This window comes from Osmerus eperlanus, chromosome 10, assembly GCF_963692335.1.
Source record: "Osmerus eperlanus chromosome 10, fOsmEpe2.1, whole genome shotgun sequence".
Lineage (NCBI taxonomy): Eukaryota > Metazoa > Chordata > Actinopteri > Osmeriformes > Osmeridae > Osmerus > Osmerus eperlanus.
Genome location: NC_085027.1, coordinates 5,756,271 through 5,782,906, shown reverse-complemented (window position 1 = coordinate 5,782,906; position 26,636 = coordinate 5,756,271). Strand labels below are relative to the sequence as shown.

Sequence of the window (26,636 nt, the reverse complement as noted above, 5' to 3'; positions counted from 1 at the left end):
CTCCACTGGCTACCTATCATGGCCCGTATCAGATTCAAGACCCTGGTATTGACCTTCCGAGCAGTGAACGGGACTGCACCCGTCTACATCAAGTCTCTCCTGCAGCCCTACACCCCCACCCGTCACCTACGGTCTTCTTCAGACAACCGCCTGGTGGTCCCACCGCTCAAGACCGCCCGGTCCCAACACAAGCTCTTCTCCTGTCTGGCCCCCCAGTGGTGGAATCAACTCCCCACTTCCATCAGAGACACTGACTGTCTCTCCACCTTCAAGAAAAGGCTCAAGACGCACTTGTTCCGGGAGTACAACGGTAATTAGGAATGGTTCGCTTGACCCGATGTTAGTTTCCTCAAGGATCACAATGACTCTTGCTTAGAGACTTGTTGCTCTTGTGGTTAATGGTAACTGACTTAAATTTTTGTACTCGCTGTGATATATTGTTTTATTATTGTTGCTTGCTTTTTTTTTCCACATGTACACTTGCACTTATAGCAGTTCATGTTGTTTAATTGTAACTTGTTTAACTACATGCTCTTATGGTTCTTCCCTTTGGCACTTATTTTGGTTGATCACAATGTGTGCTTCATGTTTTGGCTACTAGCAATGTTTTGTGGCTATCTCGTTGTTATGATCAGTGACCTATGCACTTTGTAAAGCTCTCTCTTGGAAGTCGCTTTGGATAAAAGCGTCTGCTAAATGAATAAATGTAAATGTAAATGTCTGTGGTTGCCCTAGTGCTTGGTAGGAGGTCAGTGGGCCTCTAATAGTGGTTTTACAGCACAGGCTGCAGGAGCAGCTGAGGTCTGAAGGCATGCAAGCTGTTCGGCCTTTCACATGTCCTGGCTGCTCCTCCCCGAGGTCAACAGCCATACACTGGTAGAGGGAAGGCCTCCCAGAGTTTAGGAACCCCATGCCAGTCATACTACAATGCGGTGTATTGCAGAGGTGGAGAGGAAGTGAGCCCTTACAAATGCAGTGGGACATTTATTTATGACAGAGCCACCAACATCATAGATTCAAAATCATCAGTCTTTATTTATTTATTTATTTTTTGGTTTGGATTTTTGTGAAGTCTTATTTAATATGAGTAAGAACAACATTGGAAAATAAATCGTTTAATGGTATAATTTGAATATAATTAATATCATGTCAAGTATTTTGTCTCTATAATCACTGAAATCTTCATTCAGGGAAACTGTTTAATGCAATATCATTCTCACCACATTTGTGTGTAGCATGCTTTTATAACTAATGTTCTGCATTACAGGCTACCACATACCTCATTTGGTTTACCCCCTACCCTGCAGAACCCAGGGCAACTGTGTGAGACTATCTTTCTCAGTGTCCATCTATTATCACCTGACAACTGTAGTTTCAGGGCTCCACCAGACATGGGGATTAAAAGTCTGACCTTTTACGATTGCTTTACTGAAATGATCTATTTTTTTTAACCATTTTATTTGAGAGAGCCAATGTTTTCCATTGCCTCCTTCACTGAGTAATTTTCAGCATTGAACTTGCGTCTAACCTTTTCCTGCTCCCTTTGTTTGGCTTTTGTTTGGCAACAGCTGTTATCATGGTTTTTTTGGTCAGCTGTGATTGCTCCAGGCAAAACAGGAGCAGATGGTGTTTTGCTATGCATGAATGGAGCGTTGGAGGAGTTTAGATTGAATAGGCCAAGTTTTGAATGGTGTCTACACAGCACCTGCCTCTTGTAGCAGAAGAGACATCCTAGTGGCATGATCTGTCTTGGCTTCTCTGCCTTCAAAAGGGGGATAAGAAAGGGAACAGAGGGGGAACCTTGTCGTGCACCGTCCATTTTTATTGATTTTCTTCAGAGCCATGGAATAATATAGTATACAGTCGGTTTGACTTAATTGGATATGACACAGCATGCACGTGTAATCTATCACCATGGTCTCTCGGTACACTTTATCAGTTTTGTTGCCATAGAAACACGTGAGCTCAGTAGTAGCCTGCATTAACAGGATACATTAGTTGCAATAAAAAGCTATTTCAGAGCTGGATCCTCTGCTGAACACAAAGACTATAAAGTACTGATGAAAAGAATTTGGAAAGTTACAATAGGCCAGAAGAAAAAGCAGGATGGTGTAATCTGGATCCAAACGAGTCTGAATTTAATGAAAGTGCCTTCCCTTCCTTGCAATCTGGGGACATCTGTCTGACTTCTGGGGACTTCGAGAACAGCTTTCTCAACTCAGTGATAGTTTTTTGTAGTTTTCAAATTGTCTACAACTCAATATAACATAAACACCTGCAAAGACATTCGGTGTGCAAACTGCTTAAAATCCTAATTGGGATTAGGCCAATTGCTTTATTCATTGCATGCAAATGTGTAACAAGCCTGAATCTTGGTATTATCAGTGTTGTATTATCATTGACCTTTCTGTAGTGGACAATAAGGTCTGTGGAATTCTCTCTCTCTGTCTCTCTGTTTGAGAAATGTGTTTGTGTTGGTTGTTCATGGTCAAACTACTAAACCTTTTGAAGCACTGCATAGACCTCTACATAAGACAAAAGACTGAAAAGCAATGAGAATGAGATTGACCTTTTTGTAGATAAACATCATTACATACTCAAAGACCTAAAGATCTTGGGTTTAATGTACAATAGAATCTAGATTATTGACTCTTGCAGGTGTCTCAGTGTAAATACATCACGTTCTTGGTTTACGGTATTGCATTCTGTGATTCCAATCCAATATAACAGAGATAACGCAGAGATATTTGAAGGATAAACAGAGTGCCTGTGATAGTGTGCGAGCAAGTTCCTGGCAGACCAGGGTCAGGAGAGTGGCAGATCAGGCTTACCTTGCCACAATTCAACAAAAGTGAGAGGGATAAGCCTAAAGACCGAATCACTATGTCACCAAGGCAACATCGTTGTGAAGAAATCCATGTGTGTGCGTGCATGTGTGTGTGTGTGTATTTCTAGCTATTTCTAGCCTATAAATGAGCCTAGCTCATTTATAGGCTCAGTTGTGCAAGTGCTTTTTTTGTAAAATACCCTAGCAGGCAATCATGAAGAAAAACTTTTTACATAGAGGAAATTGCTGTGGAATAAATTATATTTTGAGACATGTTCTAATGGCTCATGCTATAATCATTATGATAAAATGTTGTTAGAATATGGATTCATGATACATTTTTCAATGGCTGCATGAGTCATCACAACCTTTTTCAGACCCACCAAACCACTCTAGAAATTATTCTCTGAAGATGCTTTTCACCTCAACTATGTCAGTCCACCATGTAAAAGATTTCAAGTACTCTAAACAAAGGTTACCAGTGGTCAGAAAAGTCAACAGTGCATTTACCTAAGCCAGGGCAGCCAACAGGCACCTCAGAAAAGTTCACCATTGAACCATGAGGTCAATAGTGCTCTAAGCAAAGCCTCCGCAATTGGACTGCAAGGTCAAGAATTCCTTAAACATAGCTTGTCGCTGGGCTCAGCGCGTAATGGTTCTCTGAACAAAGCTAACCATTGGACTTGAGGGTCAACTGTTCTTTCTCCAGGACCAGGTGTGAGACTGAAGTATTATTTTGGTCTTGTTAAGATACTGTTTTGATTGGTGAAATGACAGGTCGGCATCTGAGAGCTGGTTCCAGACACGAGGACTGGCTACTGTGTGAGTCGACCAGTCAACCCGGTCAGTGGCAGCCGCCTATTGTTATCCCCACATTGTATCTGTGCATTGAACAGGAAAACAACAAAGGACCCAAATAAATCATTAAAACATTAGATTGCTTAGCATCCACATCTGGCTCCTTAGTCAAATACAGCATAATGCCAAGCCCCCCACTGCAGTGGGGAGTAAGACAATTGGGTCAATTTGTGACGACATGAATCACAAGACGTGTTACTGTCATTGTGTCCCTCATAAATTTGATCATATTTGCTTAATGGCAGGAGGTGAATATAGTGCAGAATGGCATGCCATCTACTATTTTGAGTAGATTTGAGTCCTTAAATAGTGATTCATTGATCCCACAGACAGCATTTATTTTTGCCTGTTTCTGCATTTAGAATGTATTCAAGTTGTAATTTTACATCCCCTAAATGGATATAATCATCTGAAATGTGTTGTGGATGCAGCAGTGTTTGGAAAACAACTGTAACCTTTTTATTGGGGAGTTCCATAACTCCATCCCTGGCTGTGAGATATTTGTACACACAGTCACCGCAGTGCTATGGGGTTATGGAATAACAAGGAGGCCCATGCATTATTAATGCCCTCCGCCGTGAATCTGTTCAGAATAATAACAACCATTTCCCATAGCCTCATTACTGTGTGTTTTTAAAGTATGTGTTTGGTCGCCATGGACACTCCACTTTTACATTCCCTCCCTCTGTTGTGATTCAGGTCATGCGCGATCTTGCTGCTTTTAATTTTCACTCCATCATAAGCGCTTTATGACCACTGCCAGTGCTTATTTGCAGTTTTTCAAGCGGGTCTCTTCACCACGGCTTCTGACAGGACAGATGCTGCAATTAATCACAGCCGAGAAATGGGCATCGTTTCCACACAGAGCTGAGGACCCAATCACAATAGCAGCAGCTCAAGCTCAACCCAAATTACAAATGCCTTCTCAAACTAAGAAATTGAATAGAAAGCACAATTTGAAAATTCTATCAAGGTGGTATAAAATATGCATGAGAACAGATTCTCCCCTTAATTTGTATCTAACACTCGTCTAGATTTCACAATTGCTTCGCTGAAAAAAGGCTGTCCTAGTCCAGAGGCTTCTGTTCCCTAGTGTGGAAATATGATAATGATTGTTTGCTAGCCTTACCTCCCCCCACACACCGTATTCAAGGCAGCTCAGAACCCCATGGAGACAGCTTGGATGAAGTGGTTCATATGTAGCAAGAAAGAGTCAGAATCCAAACCACTGATCAGTGAGAATGGGACTGTTATTGAGACAAGTACCAGTTACATGGTGATCTTGTCAGGACTCAACACTATATATACATATGCGTATACATATATACATGTATGTATATATATATATACATATATATATATATATACACACTTTTTGCACACAATCACATTTGTAATCACTTTGAAACTGTACACACTATAATCATGGAAAACATGAATGGACATATCCCTGCAAAGGTTTTGTTTTTTTACATACTGTACATACGTATATGACTTTTTAGAAAACATACAAATCTCTTTTTTCATCTTTAAATGATTATTTGAATAATTATTAATTATCTTTTTTATTTTCAATAACTAACAAGACATGAAGAAATACTTCATACAAAATCATAGTTACTATCATTTTTTAAATGAACCAATTCCTTGAAATAAATATTTGTGATTGTTATTTTAATTTCAAACAAGGAGACACAATGAAATATATAATACTTCATACAAAATTATGGCTACTATCATATTAGTGATGGAATGTCTCTGTTTGTTTTTGTTTCATGGCTAAGAAAAACTCAAACTAACGTTCCATTTAAGAGCTCAAAGCAAGTTCATACTGAAATGCATTTATTCTATGGACAATTTTCCAAAGCAGTTGATTTTATCTGTAAGCAAAATACAAACAAATGAAAAGCTGCTTATGTAACTCATAAAAAAGTATAAAAGAGCAGAAATGCACTATGTGGTATAGCAATCCACAGGTCATTTACCAATGTTTTAATTAAAGCCTCACATATTAAAACTTTACAACATGTGATATGAAAAATTTACAACTGTTCTCCTAATGGATGTAATTACGTCTGGCAAAAAATACCTCCTTTACCTTTTCAGTTACTTTTTCATTGCAACAAATGGCTCTGCTAGTTTTTTTTTCTTTTACTTTCAATAAGATTACTGTATCAAGGAGATGTGTAAAAATACATCAATCGTGAAACCATCAAACTTGATCCTGGACTTTACCATAAAATATCCCCTTTATTACACAAAATAAAACATAATTTAGTTGTGAAACATCTGAGGTAAAAACTAATACATAAAAGGAGGATTTTTTTGGAGTGCCAGTTACACACTTTGGAGTCAACGAGCTTGAGGGTATTTTACTGGAAAGAGGACATCTGATTTCTCCCAACTCTACAAAACACATACAGCAGATTACAGTTACAGTTTGATGACATATGATGACATGAATGATCTAAGGCAGTTAATGTCTTCGTTCCTCCATCTAGCAATTCCCATCCCCTGGACATTTTTCAGTTCCCTTTCTTTCCTCGAGACATTGTCTGCCTTCATGACATTGGATGAATGTGCTCAGAAATGGCCTGAAATGCATGATGATTTGTTCGAAAAGTTCCCTTAGGCCATTGTTAAACAGTTACATCTGCAGGAATGTGGGGGGTAGAGAAAGAGAGGGACAAGGTAGAATATACTGGCCAGCGAGGAAACAGACATTTTCCATGTGTGGGTTAGTGTGTGGGTTTGTACCTATAAGTCTCTCAGTTCAGGTGCTCTTTTCGAGAGGCCAGAGCTGCCAAAAGCTCGGTTGAAATCCATTCATCTGTCCAGTAGTTAGGCTGAATTGACTGCTTTGACCCCATAAATAAAGCTTTGTCGTTAAATAAAAACAGGCCTTTTCCCTGTGAAGGGTATGCCAGTCTTTTCAGAAATGTGCCCTACCGCCCCCCCAAGTCATTTTACAAATTGACAATTGAGAGTAAGACCAACAAACAAAACAACAAACGAACAATCAATGGGCACACGCCTATAGACTTTTCCTTGTAGCACGGCCTATTTTATAGACAAAAATCCAGCTAAGGTATTTGCCCCTTTACATGTGTATGCATATCCGTCTATAACAATGGACAGTTCTTTGTAAAACATTCTAATTCTTACACACTTCTTAAGTGCAACTTAAAAAAGCAACATGAAATGATGCTTTTATTCTATTCTTCTTCGAGATAAGAATTCCATTTGGCTCAGTAGATGCTGACCTGGGACAGGACTTGGGCGTGGGCCTGGATTTGAGAGGGGTGAGGCTGTTGGGTGGCGGGCTGAGGGCTGCCCAGGGAGGCGGAGCCGCCCACTGAGTGTGGCGTACCGGGTGAGTGATGTGGTGGGGAACACTGGGACTGATGCTGCTGCTGCTGCTGTTGCTGCTGCTGGATATGCTGCTGCATCTGCTGCTGGTGCATCTGCTGCATCTGCATGTGTTGGATCTGCAGTTGCTGTTGCTGCATGTGCTGCTGCTGCTGTTGCTGCTGCTGCTGCTGCTGCTGCTGTTGTTGTTGTTGTTGTTGTTGTTGCTGCTGCATGTGGTGCTGCTGCAGTTGCTGCTGGAGGTGGTGTTGGAAATGCTGATGCTGCATCTGCTGCTGGATCTGCTGGTGGTGCATCTGCTGCTGCTGCAGCTGGTGGTGCTGCAGGTGCTGCTGCATCTGCTGCTGCTGTTGCTGCTGCTGCTGGATATGCTGCATGGCATGCTGCTGCACTGGCTGCATGGGGGGGCTCATCTGGGACACGGCGGTGGACTGGGCTCCGGCCACCATGGCACCTCCAGCGCCCATCTGGCCCAGCAGCTGTGATGGCACTCCGCCGCCAGATGGCATGTTCTGGTGGGCCACCGCCACAGAGGTAACGATCTGGCTGCCCCCCAGCCTCATCTGCAGTGGCTTGGGGGCGATGGCCCGGGGCATGGCGTTCTGGAGGGCCTGGGCAGCTGCGGACATAGAGGCGTGCTGGGAGAGGGGTGAGGGCAGCACCAGGCCTGGGGATAGGCTGGTGGAGGCCAGGGTCTGTTGCACAGAGCGGATGGTCTGAGCTTCTGCTGACTCTGCTGCAGCCTGGAAGAAACAATAATGTGTTAGTCATATGTAAAGAATGATTATACACAAATGCAGAACCCATTTGAACCCGTTTGAAAGAGGACTCTCTCGCAGAAGTAAAACAACAACAGCAGAAGGGTGACAAGCTCCGTGTGAAAATGTGAATATTCAATTTACTGCATGTCAGTATCAAATTCCTGTTTCTGTCAGGTGAAAAGTGAAAGCAGAGTCTCACCTTGGAAACCAGGCTGGCACGGTATGCAGCAAGGGCTTTCAAATACTCCTTTTTGGCAGCCTCTGTTTTGCTTTTGTACACCTGCAATGACAAGAAGGACAGGTGTGAACGACAGGTGAGAAACAAAGGGTCTCTCAATGCTTCTTTTCACCTGAGGCAATTTCATAAAGTGTCAAAACTGTCTGCTTTGTAGGTCTGGGTCTATCAATTTCCTTTCTCTTTTACCCATGAAGTCAGAACTCAATAAACCTGGAATTTAGTATCACACTCCATACTGCTAAGCAACAAAACTGCAAGGTATTGATTGACAAACAGAGAGTTAAAATTGCAATTTAACTTAATTCACACTATTAAAGTAATTATTTGTATTCGCTAACAATCAAGTGGTACGTCTTCAACCAGACGGAAAACATGTTTGTCTCACCTGCTTCTGTTCCTCTCCCAAGCCATCCCACATCGATGCTACAATCTTGGAGACTTCTCCAAAGGTGGCGTTGGGGTTCTGGCCTTTAATGGCCGCCTGTGTGTCTCTGAAGAACAGGGCGTAGGCCGACACTGGCTTCTGGGGCTCATTGGGATCCTTCTTCTTCTTCTTCTTGGGGGTCTTGGGCTTCTTCCCAGCATCTGGAGCTGGGCGCTTTTCTCCAATCACCTGCCACAATCAAAATAGTCTTCCTTAGACAGAGCTTTTGTTACACACACAAGGTTTGTGACGCCAATTGACATCAACCTCATGTTGAACCTCAATGCAAAGCATTTCTTTGATAATATTTTGTTCTGATGGTATCCAAAAGGTATTTGGTCCCAACTCACCCTGTTGCCATCATCTTGGTCGTCCTCATTGATGGAGCTGGAAGGTGAAGGCGTAGCAGACTTGCTAGCGGGCGGAGAGGGTGAGGTGTGGGCAATGTTCGGTCCCATCATGTTGAGGCCTAGCTGGGCGTTGAGCTGGGACTGGTTGATGGTAGTGAGCTGGTTCCGTGACATCATAGCATTGGGGTTGTTCATACTGATGATGGACCTCATCACCATGGCAGGGTTGGGGGGATACTGGCGAAGGTGGCCCTGGCCAATGTTCTGAACAAGAGGAGGAACACCCAAAAAATTGAATCAGTCCATTGCATTCCTACATTCAGCAGAAGAATCAGGCCATCATTCTCCAGTGTGTCAGTTATCACATGATACAAAACCCTTGTACACACACCCTATATGAATCAAGGATGAACAAAATAAAAAACTGTAATCTCAGTTACTGAAAATGAAAAACTATCTAGATGCATGCAAACCCAACTTGGTCTGCCAGAAATACACGGTTGCATAACTTGCACTGACTTGGTTGAAAACCCCTTTGTGTGCTTAGGCTTTTGAATGTCATATCCCTAGTCCGTATGAATGGAATGGATCATAGCATATTCTGTATCCTTCAGATGGGTACATCAACTCAAAATCCATTGAAAGGGAACAGTCACATTTTGTATGTGCCATAACTAACTTTGGATATCTGCTCCCCAACAACTCAAAAGGCATTTTTGAAAAGTGTGACATTTCGAAGGTAAAAACTTTCACTGCTTCGGTGATTGAAGCATACAACGATAACTCCAGTGCATTTAAGAGATGAAATTATATCTGCTGGCAGCTTTCATAGATCACACTTTGACTGCAAAAGAGTGAAATAATGTAGTTCTGTATAATCAACTCAATAAATCAACTTGCTGAGGGGAATCAGATTTGAGTGTCTTGGACATTTTGCTCTCTTTTACTATCCTGTGTCTAATCAAATAACACATTCAGTGGTTTTTATACATTTTCTTGATAAAACGTTTAGGTCTTCAAAATGTATTTTTGGAGAGGGGGGAGGTGAAGTGTTTGCATTGATTGCAGTGAGGATGAAATGACTAGGATTCCCAGTCTGCCAAGAGGGAAGATAGATCAGAGAGCCAGTACTGCTGACAAGGAACACAGAAAATGAATGAAGAAGGAGGAGGAGAAGAAGAACAAGAAAAAAGAAGTGAACACAGAAAGGTGATTTGTTCTCCCTGGGCACATCCATCTGGTATTCAGCAGCACAAACTCAATCTCTACCAACATCAACACATCATAACACCACGCACCTGGATTTATTGCAATGGAAAAAAACTCATGAACTCCCGGTCTTCAAAACAATATTCTTACACCTTCTCAGACAAAAAACATATTGGATTTACAATCCATTTCTTTCTCATATGCCATGTCTACTGCTAATCATAAACACAATCTACCAGGCGAAATGTATTCCATATTTACATCTGCATAGAAGCTTCTGTAAAAGCGGGAGCATTATTCAGAGTTGTTTTTCATCCTGATATTGCAAATATGGTGCCATTCAATTCCCTCCCTGAATAAATGCCGTGAGCCTGTGTGAGCGACTATGATTTACATATCTGCAGTCTAGAATGTTCTAGTTGATGTGGAAGTCTCATTGTCATCTCCATTAGTGAGCACACAAGGGCTCTAACAGTGCTCTCTACTCCTTGAGAACATCAAAGATGCACACTGAGCTCATTAGCCGTGACCATCTGTATAATAACACTTTGGTCCAATCCCACTGATGCAATTTCACTTACTGCAATGACTCATTCTGCAGTTTTTTCCCACACATAATTTTCTCTCCAAATGGCCTTTCCTTGTTCAAAGGGCACTTATAAAATGCTTTTACTTTAAAAAGAGAAGGCCACTGATAGTTCTTATTGGTTTGTGTAAAATATGGTCACATCTTGTCGATCTCTCTCAACTATTACTCAACTGTCACAGGATAGATGAATGAATGGAGTGTTGATTTTATGTTATCCAACATAAAAAGACATTAACCAATACTAGTTCAAGTGATATAAAAAAACATTTTACAGTTACCTTGATTAAGAAGCTGTGTGTGAATCTGCAAAAAGTCAGTTTATTCCAATCCTTCTGTTTTCTCATTTGCATTTTGATTGCAATATTGTCTGCAGTCACAGAGTAGACATCTAACTACTTATTTTGATAGTCATCATAAATCTGTAAAAAAGTCCTTATCTTGAGTGCACAGTGGCCAGATGTGCCCAGCCCCCGACCCACTCCAACCCCCTCCTAAACCCCTCCTAAACCCCTCCTTTGCCAGTCTCCATCCACATCCTCTTGTATGGGTGTGTGTGTGTGTGTGCGTGTGTGTGTGAGAGCTTGTCTTTGTGAATGAGTCTGTGCATGTTTGTATATCAAACACTAGTAAGCTAGTAAGAGCCAAAGCAATCTATCCTCCAATCAATAAATCTGTCTGATGGAAACATTGAGAGGAAAATACTCGACTTGTACTCTTTAAAACCCTGAGCTCAGGACAACTCCAGTAAAAAGGACCCAGCTTGACCCATGTACCGGTCAAGCCACCACAAGTCCATTGACTTGTTTGATGGAAGACTGTTTTCTGGAAAAATCATTCTATCCTCTCCTCAACATCAAAGCATTGCAACAACTATCAGACGCAATAAAACACAGCAACAATGACCAACATCCTTCTGTCACACACAGGGCAATACACACAGCAGCTGGTTTTGAAAAATGCTATATTACTTATTCACACGCACAAGTGCAGAGGATAAAAATCTCAATAGGGAGGTCAATGAAAACAGCATAGAGTCTGTTCTTGAAGATATTGGAATCAGAATTTGGGGAGGTGGGGAATTTATTAACAGTGGCACTGTGTGAGCTGTAACAGGCTGAAAAGAATGTTAACAAGTTCAATTTCCATTCAATCAACGACAGAGCTCTTGGAAATGTTCCATTGCAGGCGAAGGGTAAAATCATCTATATGGTAATTATAGGATGAATCCCCCAGTAACTTTCGCCAGCATGAAAGGTCAGTCCTATTAAAGATAGTTTATCAGTCCTCTGCACATATTCCTTTACTGGTCTTCTAAACGGGAACATCATTTTATTTTCATTCCCATTTTCGGCTACCTGCAGAACTCAGTGCTTAAGCCAAATGAGAAAAATGGAATTTTGAATGCTGGTAAAGCTATAATAGCATGAAGATAAATTGTTTTTCTCTCTTTACCCCCTGTCTCAGGGCAACACACCTTATTTTGTCCTCCTCTGCATACATAGTTCAGCCAACCTTTCTTAACCTACACAGCCCCCCAAAACTCTCCACCCCCACACCCAGCCTGAAATGTATTCTAATTCTCCACACCCCTCCTTTTTTTCCCTGACCATGACTCCCTCCCCTTGCAACAGTGCCTCGCACCCTTCCCCTGCTTCTCCTCATGCACTGTGGGTATTTAAAACTTGTTCAACATGATATCATTTCATTTCAAGCACTGCCTGAGAAAACCAAATTAAAGAATCAATCACATAGAAGGTCAGGTTGAGACTTCATTACAAGTATTGCATGCCTGCATGAATATCTTTCATTTCTGTCTGACCCAATATGTCACAATAGCTGTCTGCAGTAAGAAAAAGGATAGAAAAAAAAACAGGACGGGAGGGAAAATCCACTCTCTGAAATTGATGTACAACTGATGTCAGTCGTACTAGGCTTGGAAGGGAGATAAGAGCGCGAAAAAAAAAAAAAAGACATGCTCCCTGCAACAAGGGTCACATTTTCCAGTACATTTAGGACACACTAGTATGAATTGGTTCAATTTCATCATAGAAACCACCATCTGCAAATTACTTACTTATATCCGATTGCGTTGTTGAGCATTGTCTAAAGCTCAACTATTCAATCAAAATTGTCATGGTCCAATCGATAATCACAAAATGTAGCTAAAGGTGCATATCTACAAACACAACCTAGGTCATCTCTCACAACAAATGTAATCATGTGCACTACATCTCTGTATCTATTTATGTTAGAAAACACAGCAAAAGTATAAACAAAATGGATCTCTATTCTGATCTCCACTCTTGGTGGCTACTGTACATTTCCAACCCAATTATAAATGACATTCTGTAGAGAATGTTTCATGTACTGCTCTGCTTGTGTTTACCTGTGAAGGGAAGCAAGCTAAAAAGATGGAAGAGATAGCCTGTTTTTTTCTGAACAAGAATAGAAGACCTGTGCAGCAGCCAGTGAAATAGGTCGAGCTGTGAGTAAAGCAATACTGGCAGCTCTACCTCCAATACTATTTGGCACCATTGAGACCCAATCACAAATCAGGAGGACACATGCTGGGAGACAAAAATGAGAGTCAGGAGCTTGTTAGGAGAGCAGATTAAATAAATAATGACTTCACATTCAGGGCTTGCCAGGCGTTTTTGCAGCCGAGAAATGTATTTCTCTTTGTAGAACCACAGCATCTGTGGCCAATTTGCAAGACATACGCAAGGCATTAGGGGAAGGGAATAGAGGCAATTCTCAAAGAGTACAGGTACAGACATTGGTTTGTTTCTAATAACGTTGGGACAGGCTATCACAGAGAGGATTTATTTACCGTCAGGCAGTTATGAGAAGAAAACTAAAAATTATGTTTGGGGAATATGTGGATCATAGAAAAAAGTAATTGTAACACTGCATGGTTTATATGGGTGTCAAATAACTCATATTGTGATGCTGAATGTTGATATCACTTTGAAACACATTGAAAGACCTTTGCTTGTGTAGTGTCGTTCTATATAATGAATTGCAAAAGATAAGGTTACTTATTTAATCAAACTTTGATTTTCCCCTTTCAAAGCCAAGACAATGACGTAAATCAATGGAATTTTCAATGCCTTGTCTCACTGTTCAGGACTTTTGGGGATCAATCCCATTTGCACACAAAATAAGAGGCAACCGTAAGCCTTTCTGTGGTACAATGTGCGGTGAGTGATAAAGAGAGAGCAGTGTGCCAGTGACAATGCCACAAGGCAAGGAGCAGAAACCTACATTCTCAACTCACTTTTAATAGAGTCTCCTCACAATCGGAGACATGAGCCATGCAAATGGTGTTAAAGAGGAATAATGTTTGAGAATCAAATCTAATCCTCCACCAAGTCGTGAGAACAGTCAGGACGGTAATTGTGTCAAGGTTTCGTTTCTTCCAGATGTAGAAAGCTTAACTGACCATGAAATGAAAATTCTTTAGGCAAAAGCCTTCTGGGACTTTATTTTAAAAACTGCAATTATTTTACATGCCAACAGCATTGAAGGGAAAAAAGTTATAAAATGTGTGGTGCCTAGTCATATAGCAATGTAAATAAATATATTTAATGTGACAGCAGTGTGTAACAAAAAGGTGGGGGGGTATAAAGCCTATTTGATATAAACAGACAGTAAAAAGATAATGAAATTTTCCCTCAATGGTGGTTCACAAAACAAACCCGCTATCAATATCATCATCTCTGCCAGTGATACTCTTGGCTTCCATTTCTTTTCCCCTAAATGAATCCACAATTTTCTGTAATAGGGCTCTAAGACAACTAGTCAGGCAGTGACATTTCCATTTTTCCTCCTCAGTGCCTCTGTGTCTGTGGCATTTGAAAATGCCTTTTTCTATCAACAATCTTAAAATCTTTACCACGTAACATTATCAGTATAAAATACGTGATTGCTTGGGACCACTATTCCACATTTTAGTGTTCACATCAATGGGCAGCAGGGTTAAGCTTCAAATCCATTCATTGACTTCTTGGCTAAGTACTAGCTCTGAAAGGTTAATTCTAGAAGCCCTTGGTTATTCAACACATAGAGTAAAAAAACTAAACTGCAACAAGGTATTGTAGTTGGGTTTATTCAGGCGCAGAGAACTAAAGGCATGGAATTCCTATGTGACAGCTAGTTGACAGCACAATGCATCAGAATTTGCTGTCGGTCTTTCTGGAACATACATCATAAAAAAAAGGAGTGTAGTATTAGGGTGCACCAATATACCACAGTAAAAAGACGAGTCATGTTGAACACACAATGTTTGACCCTCATTACTGCAATGTTGTACTTTCTTTCTTACTTTGTAAACAAGACCAGATGCTGTGGCAGGTGCAGCAACTGCAGGAGGTGGGTGATTTACACAGTGAAGGTTATGGCTCAGTGGAACGGCTCATGTAGGTCTGGCTACTCATACTTTCATAAGTGTCATGGAGTCGAAGTTCCAGCATAGGGCCAGTTTGTCGTACTCACCACTGGAAGGCCGTTGTTGCCAGCCAGACCCTCTTGATCCATCATGTTCCGTGAGATGGTGATGGAGGGCAGCTCCAGACTCTGAGGCGGGAACTGGGGGGTGAAGGGACCCCTGTGGTGAGGTGGAGGGTCTGGGACTCCTGGGAAGGGTGTGTCCACCTCTGATAAGCCCAAGCCAGACTCCGTCTCTGGAGGGGGGGTGATGGGAGGGATTTCGAACTCCTCATCGCCCAGGCTGGGGGTGTGAAATGTCTGAAGAAGAAAGAGGAGAGTTCCATGTTGTTAATGACAATACATACTACATAGACTCTTAGGATCAAAGCAATGGTTTAAACTATCTATCAAGGTGTGGTGGATCTCTCCATTGCACATCAAAACTTGTGTTCCAGTGATTAAAGGAAAGAACTTTGCTTTAAATTGGAGTGGTGATACACTTGCCTATTAACAAACTGAGATATAACATTTCGTAAAACCTATTCAAGTCCACTCTGAGCTGAGGCGGGGGAAGAATGTGCAGAATGGAGACGATGTCAAATCCGAAAATATCAAGCAGCAATCATGAGAGAGGAGCAACATGAAAAAAGCTCTTAATCTTAGGGGGGGGGGGGGGGTTAAGGTGGGTAGGGTTGGAAGATGTTGGGCGGAGAAAGTGCGGAGAAAACACACGTCACACAGAGATGGGTTTAAAGAACATTTTCAGAGATTATTGCACTTTGCCAGAAGTGTTTCTCTTTGTTCCCCGTGCTTGCACCCTTAAATCTGCTCATCAAACAGCCTAATCCCTCTCCCTTCTGAATTAAAGCTTTTGGACACACTTAATTTGCTTATTTGGCTTCTTGGAGATGGGACTGCTCACCTACTCCGGGCTTGTCTTCATCTGCACATTCCATAAGCCAGTCTTCGAAAGGCCAATGTATTCACGCCTCAACAATGACCACATTTCAGCAACATCCAGATAAGTTTGGTCACAGGCATGTTGGGAATCAACTGCTCCCTCTCCTCCATATCAAAGTTTTACGTTGAGTTCAAACCCGTCTCTCTATGCCTTGGGTCAGTGTTTTATCATTGTTGATTCACATGTTGCCAGGATAGGCTTGGGGAGAGAACATATGTCAATCTCATTCTCCCTCTCTCCAGTCTGGCAGTGGAATAATACAAAAGGAAAGCAGTGGGGGGAATGTGCCAACATAGCCCTTGATTAGAGTATATTAATGTTCCCCTCGCTTGCCTTAGCACACAGACACTTGAAACTAAATCATTGCCTACTCAAGGCAGCTGTCTTAACAAGCGCTGAAAAATTCCAGTGGAAGAGATGGCTAGTAGAGTTATCTTTAAAAAAAGTTCCCTTAATTTATTTCCATATATCAGTGTTTTGGTTTAAATTTGCTTGTTTCACAACTGTTAAATCTGTATGTTTCTCTGAAGGAGCCACATCTTCAGCCCAGCTTTTTCTTCAACTCTATCTGTGAGAAGCAGACAAACTAACTAGAAACAACCATTGTACTCTGCTTCCATCTCGTCCCTGAGCCCAAAGGAAACAAACCCCTTTCTGGAACATTCTTCACTTCCATGCCTAATAACAGCGGAGAGTCCAAACTAATCAAAACAAAAAGTGTTTAACATAAATAAAATGGACAGTCATGACTCAACGCTGGAGTGTCCAGGCTGACATATGGAAGTGATCAGGGGAAGAAGATCATCTCAGACAATCAAAACCTGAACCTGTCATTAGGGAAGATTGACGTGCAGTAAAAAATTGTTTGTTTGGCTACTTTTACAGTCCTCTCCATTATGGTCAAGGAGAGAGACAAGCCATGGTTTCAATTGGTGTCTCTCATATGGATACAATTTGCAATGCAAGCAAATTTCCTCAGGCATTACAATGTGTAAGTGAAATCAGGGCAGCGTACAGGACTATATATAGACAGTCTTGCCCTATGGGCTAGTGTACTGTGGCCTGAATTACAGTGCCAACCGAGAGCTCTGAGACAACCATGGTTGAAGGTGAGCTGAGGTGAATTCCATTTTTATAGTAAAACAGAGCAAATGTGACTGCGACCTTTAAGATAAACACAGACATGCCCTTCAAGGGCAGCAATGGAAGGATTTGGTTTCTGCTAAACAGCACAGAAGTGAAGGAGAGAAAAGTAAGGGGGGAGAGAGAGATAAAGAAAGAAAGACAGAGGGGAAGAGAACAAATGGAGTGGGATCACTCCCAAACACTACGCCCGTGCCTCATCTGCCGCAGTTAATGATGATCCAAATTAACATCTGCACGAGAAGAGTTGCAAATGGAGACACAGAGACACGTCTCGTCCGGGAGTATGGAAGGTGTCAGCTGTCACTGATGGCCTGCTCCTCTGGGAGGAGGTGCCAGACTAAGGAGAGCCTGGTGGAGCCCAGAGAGAGAGTGTGTTACAGCCTTGCACACTGCCTGGTGTCACTTCACATAAAGCCTGCCTAATTCTGCACTGGGAGCAGCTTAGGGGGGGGCTCTGATCTCAGATTAAGAGATGCACAATCCACTTTCTTCACATCAGCGCCTGATTATCCATTTAAATTGTTCTGAAAGCTCAGCAGAGGCAAGTGCCAAGCCAGATGCTGGCTCTGGGTGTGAGAGCATGTATGTGTGAGTGTGTGTGTGACGGGAAGCTCCGTTGGCAAGCTCAGGGTCCGATGGTACAGTGGTGGGGGGCAGAACAGGCCTTGTAAGAGAGAGTCCAGATCTCATGCCCCAGCAGATGTGCAGGGAATCTCCCTGACACCATGTGCCATGTACACTACTCATGCATTACAGTGCAAGCATGGTGGTAAGTACTATTAACTCCCAAAGACATTGAAAAAGCTACATGATTAATGAGAGATTTCCAGATTCAGGGACCCCATCCCACTTTTCATGGTGCCAGTACTGGAGTGTCTCTCCTAACATCAAACAGGGTCATAGTAAAGCTTTGAGGCAATATCTTCAGCCTTTCAATAAATGTTGTAATCCAATTCGCTGATGCAATAACCAAGACTTGTTAAAGGCAGCACCATAGAATTACTGCATATAATAGGCACCAGGATCGATACACCAGGACAACGGCTCCTGTTTCCAATATCAGATGGGCCAGAAAAGACCAGCTACTCAAATGACATCACTGAGGCCCACAATCAACATGTTTCAAATTTGGACCATCTTAAATCCATTTCTACATATTTATAGTTCATTACACCTCTCTAATTTGATTGAAAGGGAGAATGGATCCCTCTGTGTGAAACTAAACCCCCTATGCATAGTATCATGTTCCCTTAGGCGAGTAGTCTAGCTCTCAGTCTGAAGGTACTGTATGCTTTAACAAGCACACCAAGGTCATCTTATCTCCTCATGTAAGTGCGCATTGTAATAATACACCAACCTCAATCCAAAACCAGCCAATATTACTTTATCTAGTGCATTAGATATTTCCTGGTTTCTTTTTACTTTCTAGCATGTTTTATTCTGAATTGAAGAATATTCTGTGAGTTCTAATCCTACTGAGCCAAATAGTACCAAGTTTAAGAAGGTCTGGCAGTTTTTTTAAGTTGCCCTTTGGTTCCAGTTGAAAACAATGTCTGTGTAAATGACGCTGCATAAATGTAGCTGCTGTCAAAGTTAGTTGTTCATCACAGAGCAAGATCCATTTTGGCTGGCACTGGTGCAGAAGCCTTCTCTTCCACTGCACCCAAAGCCCAATGCTGACACATTAAGTAGATTAATATGGTGCAACAGCAGAGAGAAAACTCATTTCAGTGTGAAATTACACAACAGAAAGTGGAGAGTCACTTTAATTTTACTTCAGCTCAGGTTACAAAAAACGATACGGCATCCACTCCAATCATGTTTTCATTGGAAAATAAAAGAATCTGTGCTCTGCGGTTACACTCCTTCCCTACATTCCCACTCCTCGCAGTTTTCGCTTCTATGGAATTGGATATATCAGTGTTGTATATCATGACAAAGGTAAAATTGCATAACCACTATGTTAATTTTTTATATTTGTAATGCAAAATTGTATGATCATTATTTTTATGTATTTTAACCTTTGATACTTGTAATGTAATGTATGTTTTAAATGTTAGATATTGGTATTGTAATGTATGTTTTAAATGTTTGATATCTGTATGTAAGGTTTATATGTGGACCCCACTAAAGGTAGCTCTGTCTTAGGGTAGAGCTAATGGGGATCCTTCTAAATAAACAAATAAATAAACAAACTCCCTCTCTCTCTCTGAAAATGGAAGAGTGAAGACAAAATGTAGGCTAAAGTACAATGCCATCTGCGCTATAACACTGGAAACAGTTGTTCCTTTTGATAAAATGCAAATGACTCAGGCTGTTGTATCAAGTCCTTACCAGACCAGCCCCCATCCTGACCCAGCGGGCCCTCACAGCTGGAGCTGAACGCTTTCTGAACACTCTGTAAACGCTCTGTGAACAGCTTGTGCTGGCGTGGCCTCGCCACGCTGAGCCTCACCAGTCCAGTAGATGTGCAGGATGCACCCAGTCGGAGCAAATGTGGGGGGAAATTAAACTTCTCCCTTTAAGTCTCTTGCTTTGTACTCTGGTCATTCAGTGGATTTGAGGTCAAAGGACCCCGCTCGTAACAGCCCTGCACCTGAATGTAGCAGGAAAATTGCTATGGAGCTAACGATACAGGGAACTGCTGTTTCCTGCTAACTACTCCAGTTAAGATGCTTTTATACCATTTCAAAAAAGGCCTTAATTTTCCCTGCTGTAAGATGATTATTTGATAGGGTTAAACATCTCAAGGGAGATTACTGTTTTAGTTTGATTAGGAATGGCTTGGTTAAACTACAAAGGCTGACAAGTATTTTTGGAGGTTTGTGTCTAATGACAGGGTTGAAGTGAAGGAGTACACTGATATATTTAGCACACTGTTGAGTTTTAATCCAGCCAAAGCTCTGAGTGAAAGCTCTGGGAAAGTCACAGAGCCTAACTGTTCCCAACCTGCACGTGCCTTTCATGAAATATACACTTTATACCTATAACACAGACACTTCTATTGTATTATGATGCCAGGTGGCATGTTGTAACATTGTCAACTGTCAGGTAAAAGAATGGTAAGGTGGGTGACAGAGCTAGCTCTCATCTGGCTCCTTCATGGCCTCTTTGAATGAGAATGAAAACAGGTGTCTTTTTGGAAAGATACCTTGGCTATCTGAGTGCTGTCCAGGCAGTCACATTACAGAGGTTTCACAATCCACACTGTTGCTCTAAAGGAAGTTTTTATGTTGAACTGGGCTGATCTTTTGCATCTCTGCAAAATTATGTGTGTATAGATGTATATGAGGTCCAGGCCTCGATGGGTGTTTCCAACATTGTATCGTGCGTGCACAGTAGCCTATCCAGTATGCAGTCGGAGACAGGTGAACATTTTATTAACAATGTTTAGAACCAACCAGATTTCAGACTAATATCATCTGAAATGTGTTGATTCAGAAAAGATTTGGTCTGTCAGACTCTGCCATCCCTGATCTACTCTTAAATACTGAGCTTGTATTAAGTAACAGTGATATGGCATACTTACATCACCAGCTGCAAGCAGGGCACCGTTCGCCTCCGCCATATTCATGTAGTTGTTGTTGTTCTGGAACTGCAAGAGAAGAAGAGCGCTGATCATTATCAACATGACCTTATATCAACATTACATCAACTGATGAAACATGAGACATCTCCCTTTCAGAATGGGTGTCCATCCATTCATGGGTGTATCACTTGGTGTCACGTGTTTACATTGTGAGTTAACCCCTCGCTCTCCTTGCATCCTGACAACTATTGCTTCATTATTTGTTGGAACGATGCCTATCCTGGGAGAGGCCTGGCCAATTCAGTACGGGATAATTAGATTGCGGGCCTGGCTATTCAGACCTTATGAGATGGCAATTAAGGAGGGGTTTGCATCACAAAGCAAAGTATCGAGATGCAGTGGCAGGTTATTAACTTGAAGTAACCCATGATGGTGATGGTGGTGGTAGTGGGGGCTGAAGCTGCTTAGGAACAAGATGGTGGCGAGTAGGACTAGATTATTGTAGGTTTGGGTTTGGTCGGGCTCATAAGTGGGGGTTAAGTGTAGATGAGCTATTAAATACAGTGGCGCTTTGGGTAAGAAATAGCATGGTGCTTTCACAACCGACTCCTCTAAACCCACACACAGCCTCCTCCCTGGCAAAATGGCTGCCACTTCCTTTCTTCTGAGACACAAGCGTGCTGACAGATAGGAACAATGGGACAGAGAATGAAGAATTATGGCCTAGCAGCTGGGCCCTGGAGCACAATGCACCTCTCTGTGAGTGAGCAGCGCCAACCCAGCCTACACAGGGAGGCAGAAAGAGCAAACCACAGTGTGTTGCGTCTTCATACGAAAACCCCAAGACACTTTCCCAGTTCAACAAAGCAGTGGAGTAATCTCCTTTTGTGTATTTATTACAAAGTCATTATTTCAAAACATTATGAATGCAGAACTCAAACAGAAGTAGAAGGGGGGGGGGGTGGTTCTTATCTTAGTGAATGCCAAACAATAGTGGAAACAAATTAAGATCAGAGCGAAATGAGAAGTGCGTTCATTTATTTTCTGCTCCTTTGTTTTTTCTTCTTCTCTGTCCCTCCTTTTCTTCTGAGTGGTTAGTATGCGAATGTAATTACCGCAAGAACTGCGTCTAATCAACTGCGAATGGTATCCATTAATTAGTCTGTGCCCTGGAGAGAGAAGGGAGAATCAGCGGCTATGTTAACAGTGTAACGCACCAACGAGAAAGGAAGCCACAAGGCCCGCTAGCAGTTGGCAAAGCAGGTGGTTTGAGCAGCACTCTAGTCCATTGCCAGACCTCTCACCTGGTGCTGCCCTTCTAAACTGCATCTTAGCTGGGCACTGCAGAACAAACACAGTCTTGCACATGCACAGACGAATAGATAAAGTTTACTGAAAAACATCTGACAATTAGAGGTCCTCCCTTCCCAGCCCCAGTAACTTGGAGACCTGACATAGCCAGGGTACGTCAGATATTCTCAGAAGCACTCGGCTAGTAATTAACCTCTCAGAAGGCTTATCTGTGGAGTGTTACCCTGCCCCCCCCCTTCTTCTTCTTCTTCTTTAGATTACAAATTGAAGTCTCTGAGATATCCTTCTCCTATTCAAACACAGGGAACATTGTGCCGATGTGGAAAGAGATAGGGTTTCTTGCAGTCTTGTCTTTGTCCCACCCCACCCCTTGTGTTATCCTAGATGTGAGTAACATGTTCCAGAATGTGAACAAACATTGCTTCATGAAGTTACTGACTGATTTGCACATTGTAATTGTATGGAAACTACTAAGAGTGTGCATATATCAAGCTGGAGGAGTGAAGGCTACTGTTTCTAATGTTTGGTGTTTTTCATTTCCGAAGCAAAAACCTGTCTTGCACAACCTCTCTACCCATCACACATCTTTACCTTTAATAAAGCACGTATCAAAGAATGAACCAGAGGGATAATTTAATGTTCAAATCAAACCCCCTCACCAGCGATGGTGCAATCAGGAAAGGCCAAGCATTAATTAGTGGTGTGAAATTCTCTGGGCTCCGTTTCCTCGGGGTAGGTTTCCAGGCTCCTCTGAGAACAGGTCCAATTCTCCTCGGAGAACCCCCTAACTAACAACCCAGGAAATGTCCCCAGCCACCGGTATCAATCTTGACCATTAAGAGCTCTGTAGCGGCAGGGCATTGGCCCAGACCTCGGTGGAGAAGCCAGGCAGAACAGACAGAGGATCTTGTTATTGTTATTCTCGATTCATTTTGGCCAAACGCGTTTTAATGTTCATGTTCACGGGCCTGGCCGATTGAGTCAAATGCCAGATGAAATTAGATGTGATTGGAGGGACCGTGCAGCTGACGGCTGGGAAGGCACTGAAATGGGTCAGAGCAGACAATGAGCGCTCTGTAATTAAAATGATGAGAGGAGCTGGATGAGTGCAGTAACAGCCTTGTTAGGGCAAACAATGCTACGCTCACAGAAAGCTTTTTGGCAGCGTAGTCCTTTGCCACTGGTGGTGGGAGATGGGCCAATCAGCGGAGTCGTATCACTTGATCATGACAGGGTAGGATGTTACTGAAATGTTATCAGAGGGTGTTCTTTACTTAACCAAGGAACTGACTGGAAAAAATCTATAGGAACACAGCAGCAACAGCCCGGCTGTGACAAAGCCTTTAGACGGCCCAGCACACTGAAGCCCAGCATGTTCCCGAAAACAAGTGATATCTCTCTTTTCCGCTCTCTTTCTCCCCTCTCTCTCTTTCTCCTGGAGGGCTCTGGCTGAGGGGAACGAGCATCGAGAGCAGAGCTCTTTTAAAACAGCCGTGGGATAGGAGGCTTTTATTAACAGGGTGAACCCATGGCCAAAGAAGCTGTGTAATATGAGCTGTGGTGAGCGCCAGACACGGCTAAACGACTGAGCAAACACTGGCCAGGCAGTGTTTTCATTCCCACTTGTGCCCTACCAGCACATTTCTTCAATAAATGTTTCAGAACAGAGAATTAAGAGCTTACATAGCGCCTGATCCCACACTGTACTATTTCAACGATCACAGGGAGATTGAAAAGCATGCTTCCTCTAGTTGACTCATGCTGAGACGAATATCAATTCCCTCCTCTCTTGGAGATAGTGGAGTGCAATCAATTCATTTTAGTAACTCTCCTCTGTTTCAGATTTCCTTCCTATAACTGTCTCTCTTTTTTTGTCTCTCTTTTTCTGATAAATTTGATAATTCAGTACTTCCAAGATTTGCCTGGGGACATACTACAACGTAATTTACCAAATGCATCTTAGCTTCCACCATTCAAAGACATATTTGGAGAATCTCAACACTCAAACTAAACATCAATCAGCTCTGCAACCTCTTCAATATATTTGGCACGAATGTAGGCAATGTCATTTGAAAGGGAAATATTTCAACACAATATGTATAACCTTAGACCAAGAATATTCTTATGAAACTGTGTCCAGCGGGAAATAAGCTGTTTGGCAGCTATTACACCAAACAAAATTATTCCAACCCCGGGGCACATGCAATATTACACCAACATGACCCCATCTAACCCAAATATGATGGGGAAACCACACATATCCTATAAGTAAACATGGACTGGACAAGTTTGATCCACAAAATACACGCCTGAAGAGCATCTGATAGTGTAGCAAACTGCCAGTAAGATATAGTGTCCATTTGGAGATAGAATTCTCTGTGCAGGTCCACCAACTGGAGAGCAAAACCTATGTGGACGAGTGGAATGAATATACAGTACATGTTTGGGCTTTTTTTTTTTTTACAACAGAGAAAAAGGCACTTAGATTTTACAATAACGGTCAGAGCCACATTATCAGCCTGCTTGTCTGACAGCAGGTAAGCAACTTGGCCATGTTCCTCTTCCCTGCAGAAACCCAGCAACTAATTCAATCACGAGCAGACGCTTGCCAGAAACATATCAGCTGCTGACAAGCGATTTTACAGTTCAGCTTGAGCTCAGTAATCACAGCCTTGTCTCTGTTCTCTGGGACACGATGCTTGTGCTAATATGTTCTCCAGTCATATCTAGAAAAGAGAGCATGAACACTACTGTTATTTATAAAAAATAAAATAAAATAAAAAGAAGAAGAAAAAACGGTGGTTGCCCCGAGAGACCAAAAGTAATTTGCTTTGGTATTATATCTTTTGGTACGTTTTTCTTGGTCTTGGGTTTGGAAGAATGCCCGTTTAAGACCCTTTCATTTTACAAAAAAGGGAGGAGACCCAACACAAGTGGCACCCTTTCCTCCCCGCCCAGCTCCCGCCCTTCTGGGCCAGTCGTAGCGCAGGGTAAACAGAAACCTCTGGGAAGGTTACCTTCTGATTCCCCTGGTCCTCCTCACTAAATACATACTCATTTACAACCCAATTCAGCGTAAACACTGCAGCTGCCACTAGTGTGATCGCAGGAGCCATTCACGCTCGCAGCACGTCTCCACGCATGCAGTGCATCCTGACATATACACACCTGACAGATATGCAGTATGTCTATATATTCCCCCTATGTGTTCTGTAGTCAATTTGTAAAGCGACTCCACAGCACACTGGGTTCACGCAGTCAGCTCCCATGCTGGTTTCTGATCTGCAGGCCCAATCGATTGGTAATTCAGTTTAAAGATAAAACCATTACTCTGCTCGCACAGCACAGGCTGTTCGGCACATAAGGACCGCTCTTGGAAAAAACACCAATGGTGTCATTAAAGGGAAGTTCTCTCCCAGTGTCTCTCTGTCCTTCCGGCTCTGTCTCTCAGAGCGAGGATTGAGGAAAGGCCTGGGCAGATTAGAACTGTGTGGTGGGACAGGCCTGAGAGCAGGGCTGGGTCTTATCAGATGCCTGGATCTGGCTGATGACAGTTTCATTCAGTCTGTGTCCTGATTGTCTCCTCTTTTACAGCACTGTGCCCAGCCCTGGTCTTTGTCTCCTCATGCCTGTTTGCTTTAATAAATCTGGACCTGGAGGACAAGTTTAACTCCTTGCAGGGATATCAAACACCACCATAAAAGACCACCTGTTTCCTCTGGTTCACAACCAGTGTTTGGTGTCTGATCTGGGTGAAATAAATGTGGGATCCCAGGTGCTGGTGCCCACTGAAAGGCGGGGTACACAATTTGGTGAATATTGACTTAAAACATGAACAAAAAATAAGACTCTCTCTGCCCCCCACTCCCCCACCCCTCTCTCTCTGAAATTTGAGATCAGGAAATTAGAGATGCTCCTACTTGGGAGTTAACCCTCAATAGGGACTCAGATACAGCATGTATGCGCATGTTAGGAACATTGCTTATTTTTACTTTACATAAAGCTTAACATAGACTGCAATTAAAAAAAAACGAGTTTCTTTTCATTTTTACAGTTCAGAAAATATGTATTCCTTCTTTTCACATTTCTTTTGTGGGTCCCGCTTGTTATGGCAGTGTTGAAGGATTGTTTAATTGTTTAACTGTGTTTTGTGACAGAGATATTTGTATTGAGGTCTCAAAGCAAGCTGAATATTGTTATTTTCCAGACATATAATAGCCAGTGATTTTAGATGCTTGGTGTGAAGTCACTCCCAAAAGTAGGAATTATAGAATCCTCCACTTCAATGTTGACATGTTTGCAATGTTCAGACTTTCACCTGACAGCACTGGAATCAGTCCACAGATTCAAACCTGTATTTGGTAGCAAAACTACAACCAAAGAAATGGTAGTGGTGCATGAGATTAGCAATAAATTCACATCTAGCTCATTTAAATACTAAGAAGATAACCTTCCAACCTCTCCCCCCTCTCTCTTTAGCTCAATCTGGTCTGCACTCTCCTGAGCAAATCTTAAAAGAAAGCACAAGCTAAATGTGAGTTTCATCTTTGATCTAGCGGGGTGCAGAGCCATTGGCCCATAGCCCACAAAAGGGCTTAGGCAGTAGAGAGGGCCCCAGAAACATGGTGCTGCTTTC

At 42.3% G+C, this 26,636-nt stretch overlaps 1 protein-coding gene across 1 annotated transcript in view; it reads right to left on the bottom strand.

Annotated features, from left to right (window-relative positions):
* Nucleotides 1-5,306: 5,306 nt before the first annotated feature.
* Nucleotides 5,307-26,636, bottom strand: part of tox3 (TOX high mobility group box family member 3) — a 36,646-nt gene continuing 15,316 nt past the window's right edge. The window contains exons 2-7 of the mRNA XM_062470959.1: nt 20,690-20,755; nt 15,120-15,371; nt 8,828-9,091; nt 8,439-8,666; nt 8,015-8,095; nt 5,307-7,797 (exon numbers count right to left, since the gene is read on the bottom strand). Of these exons, the coding sequence (XP_062326943.1) occupies nt 6,934-7,797; nt 8,015-8,095; nt 8,439-8,666; nt 8,828-9,091; nt 15,120-15,371; nt 20,690-20,755 (1,755 nt within the window). The 3' untranslated portion in view covers nt 5,307-6,933. The remainder of the gene's footprint in view (nt 7,798-8,014; nt 8,096-8,438; nt 8,667-8,827; nt 9,092-15,119; nt 15,372-20,689; nt 20,756-26,636) is intronic.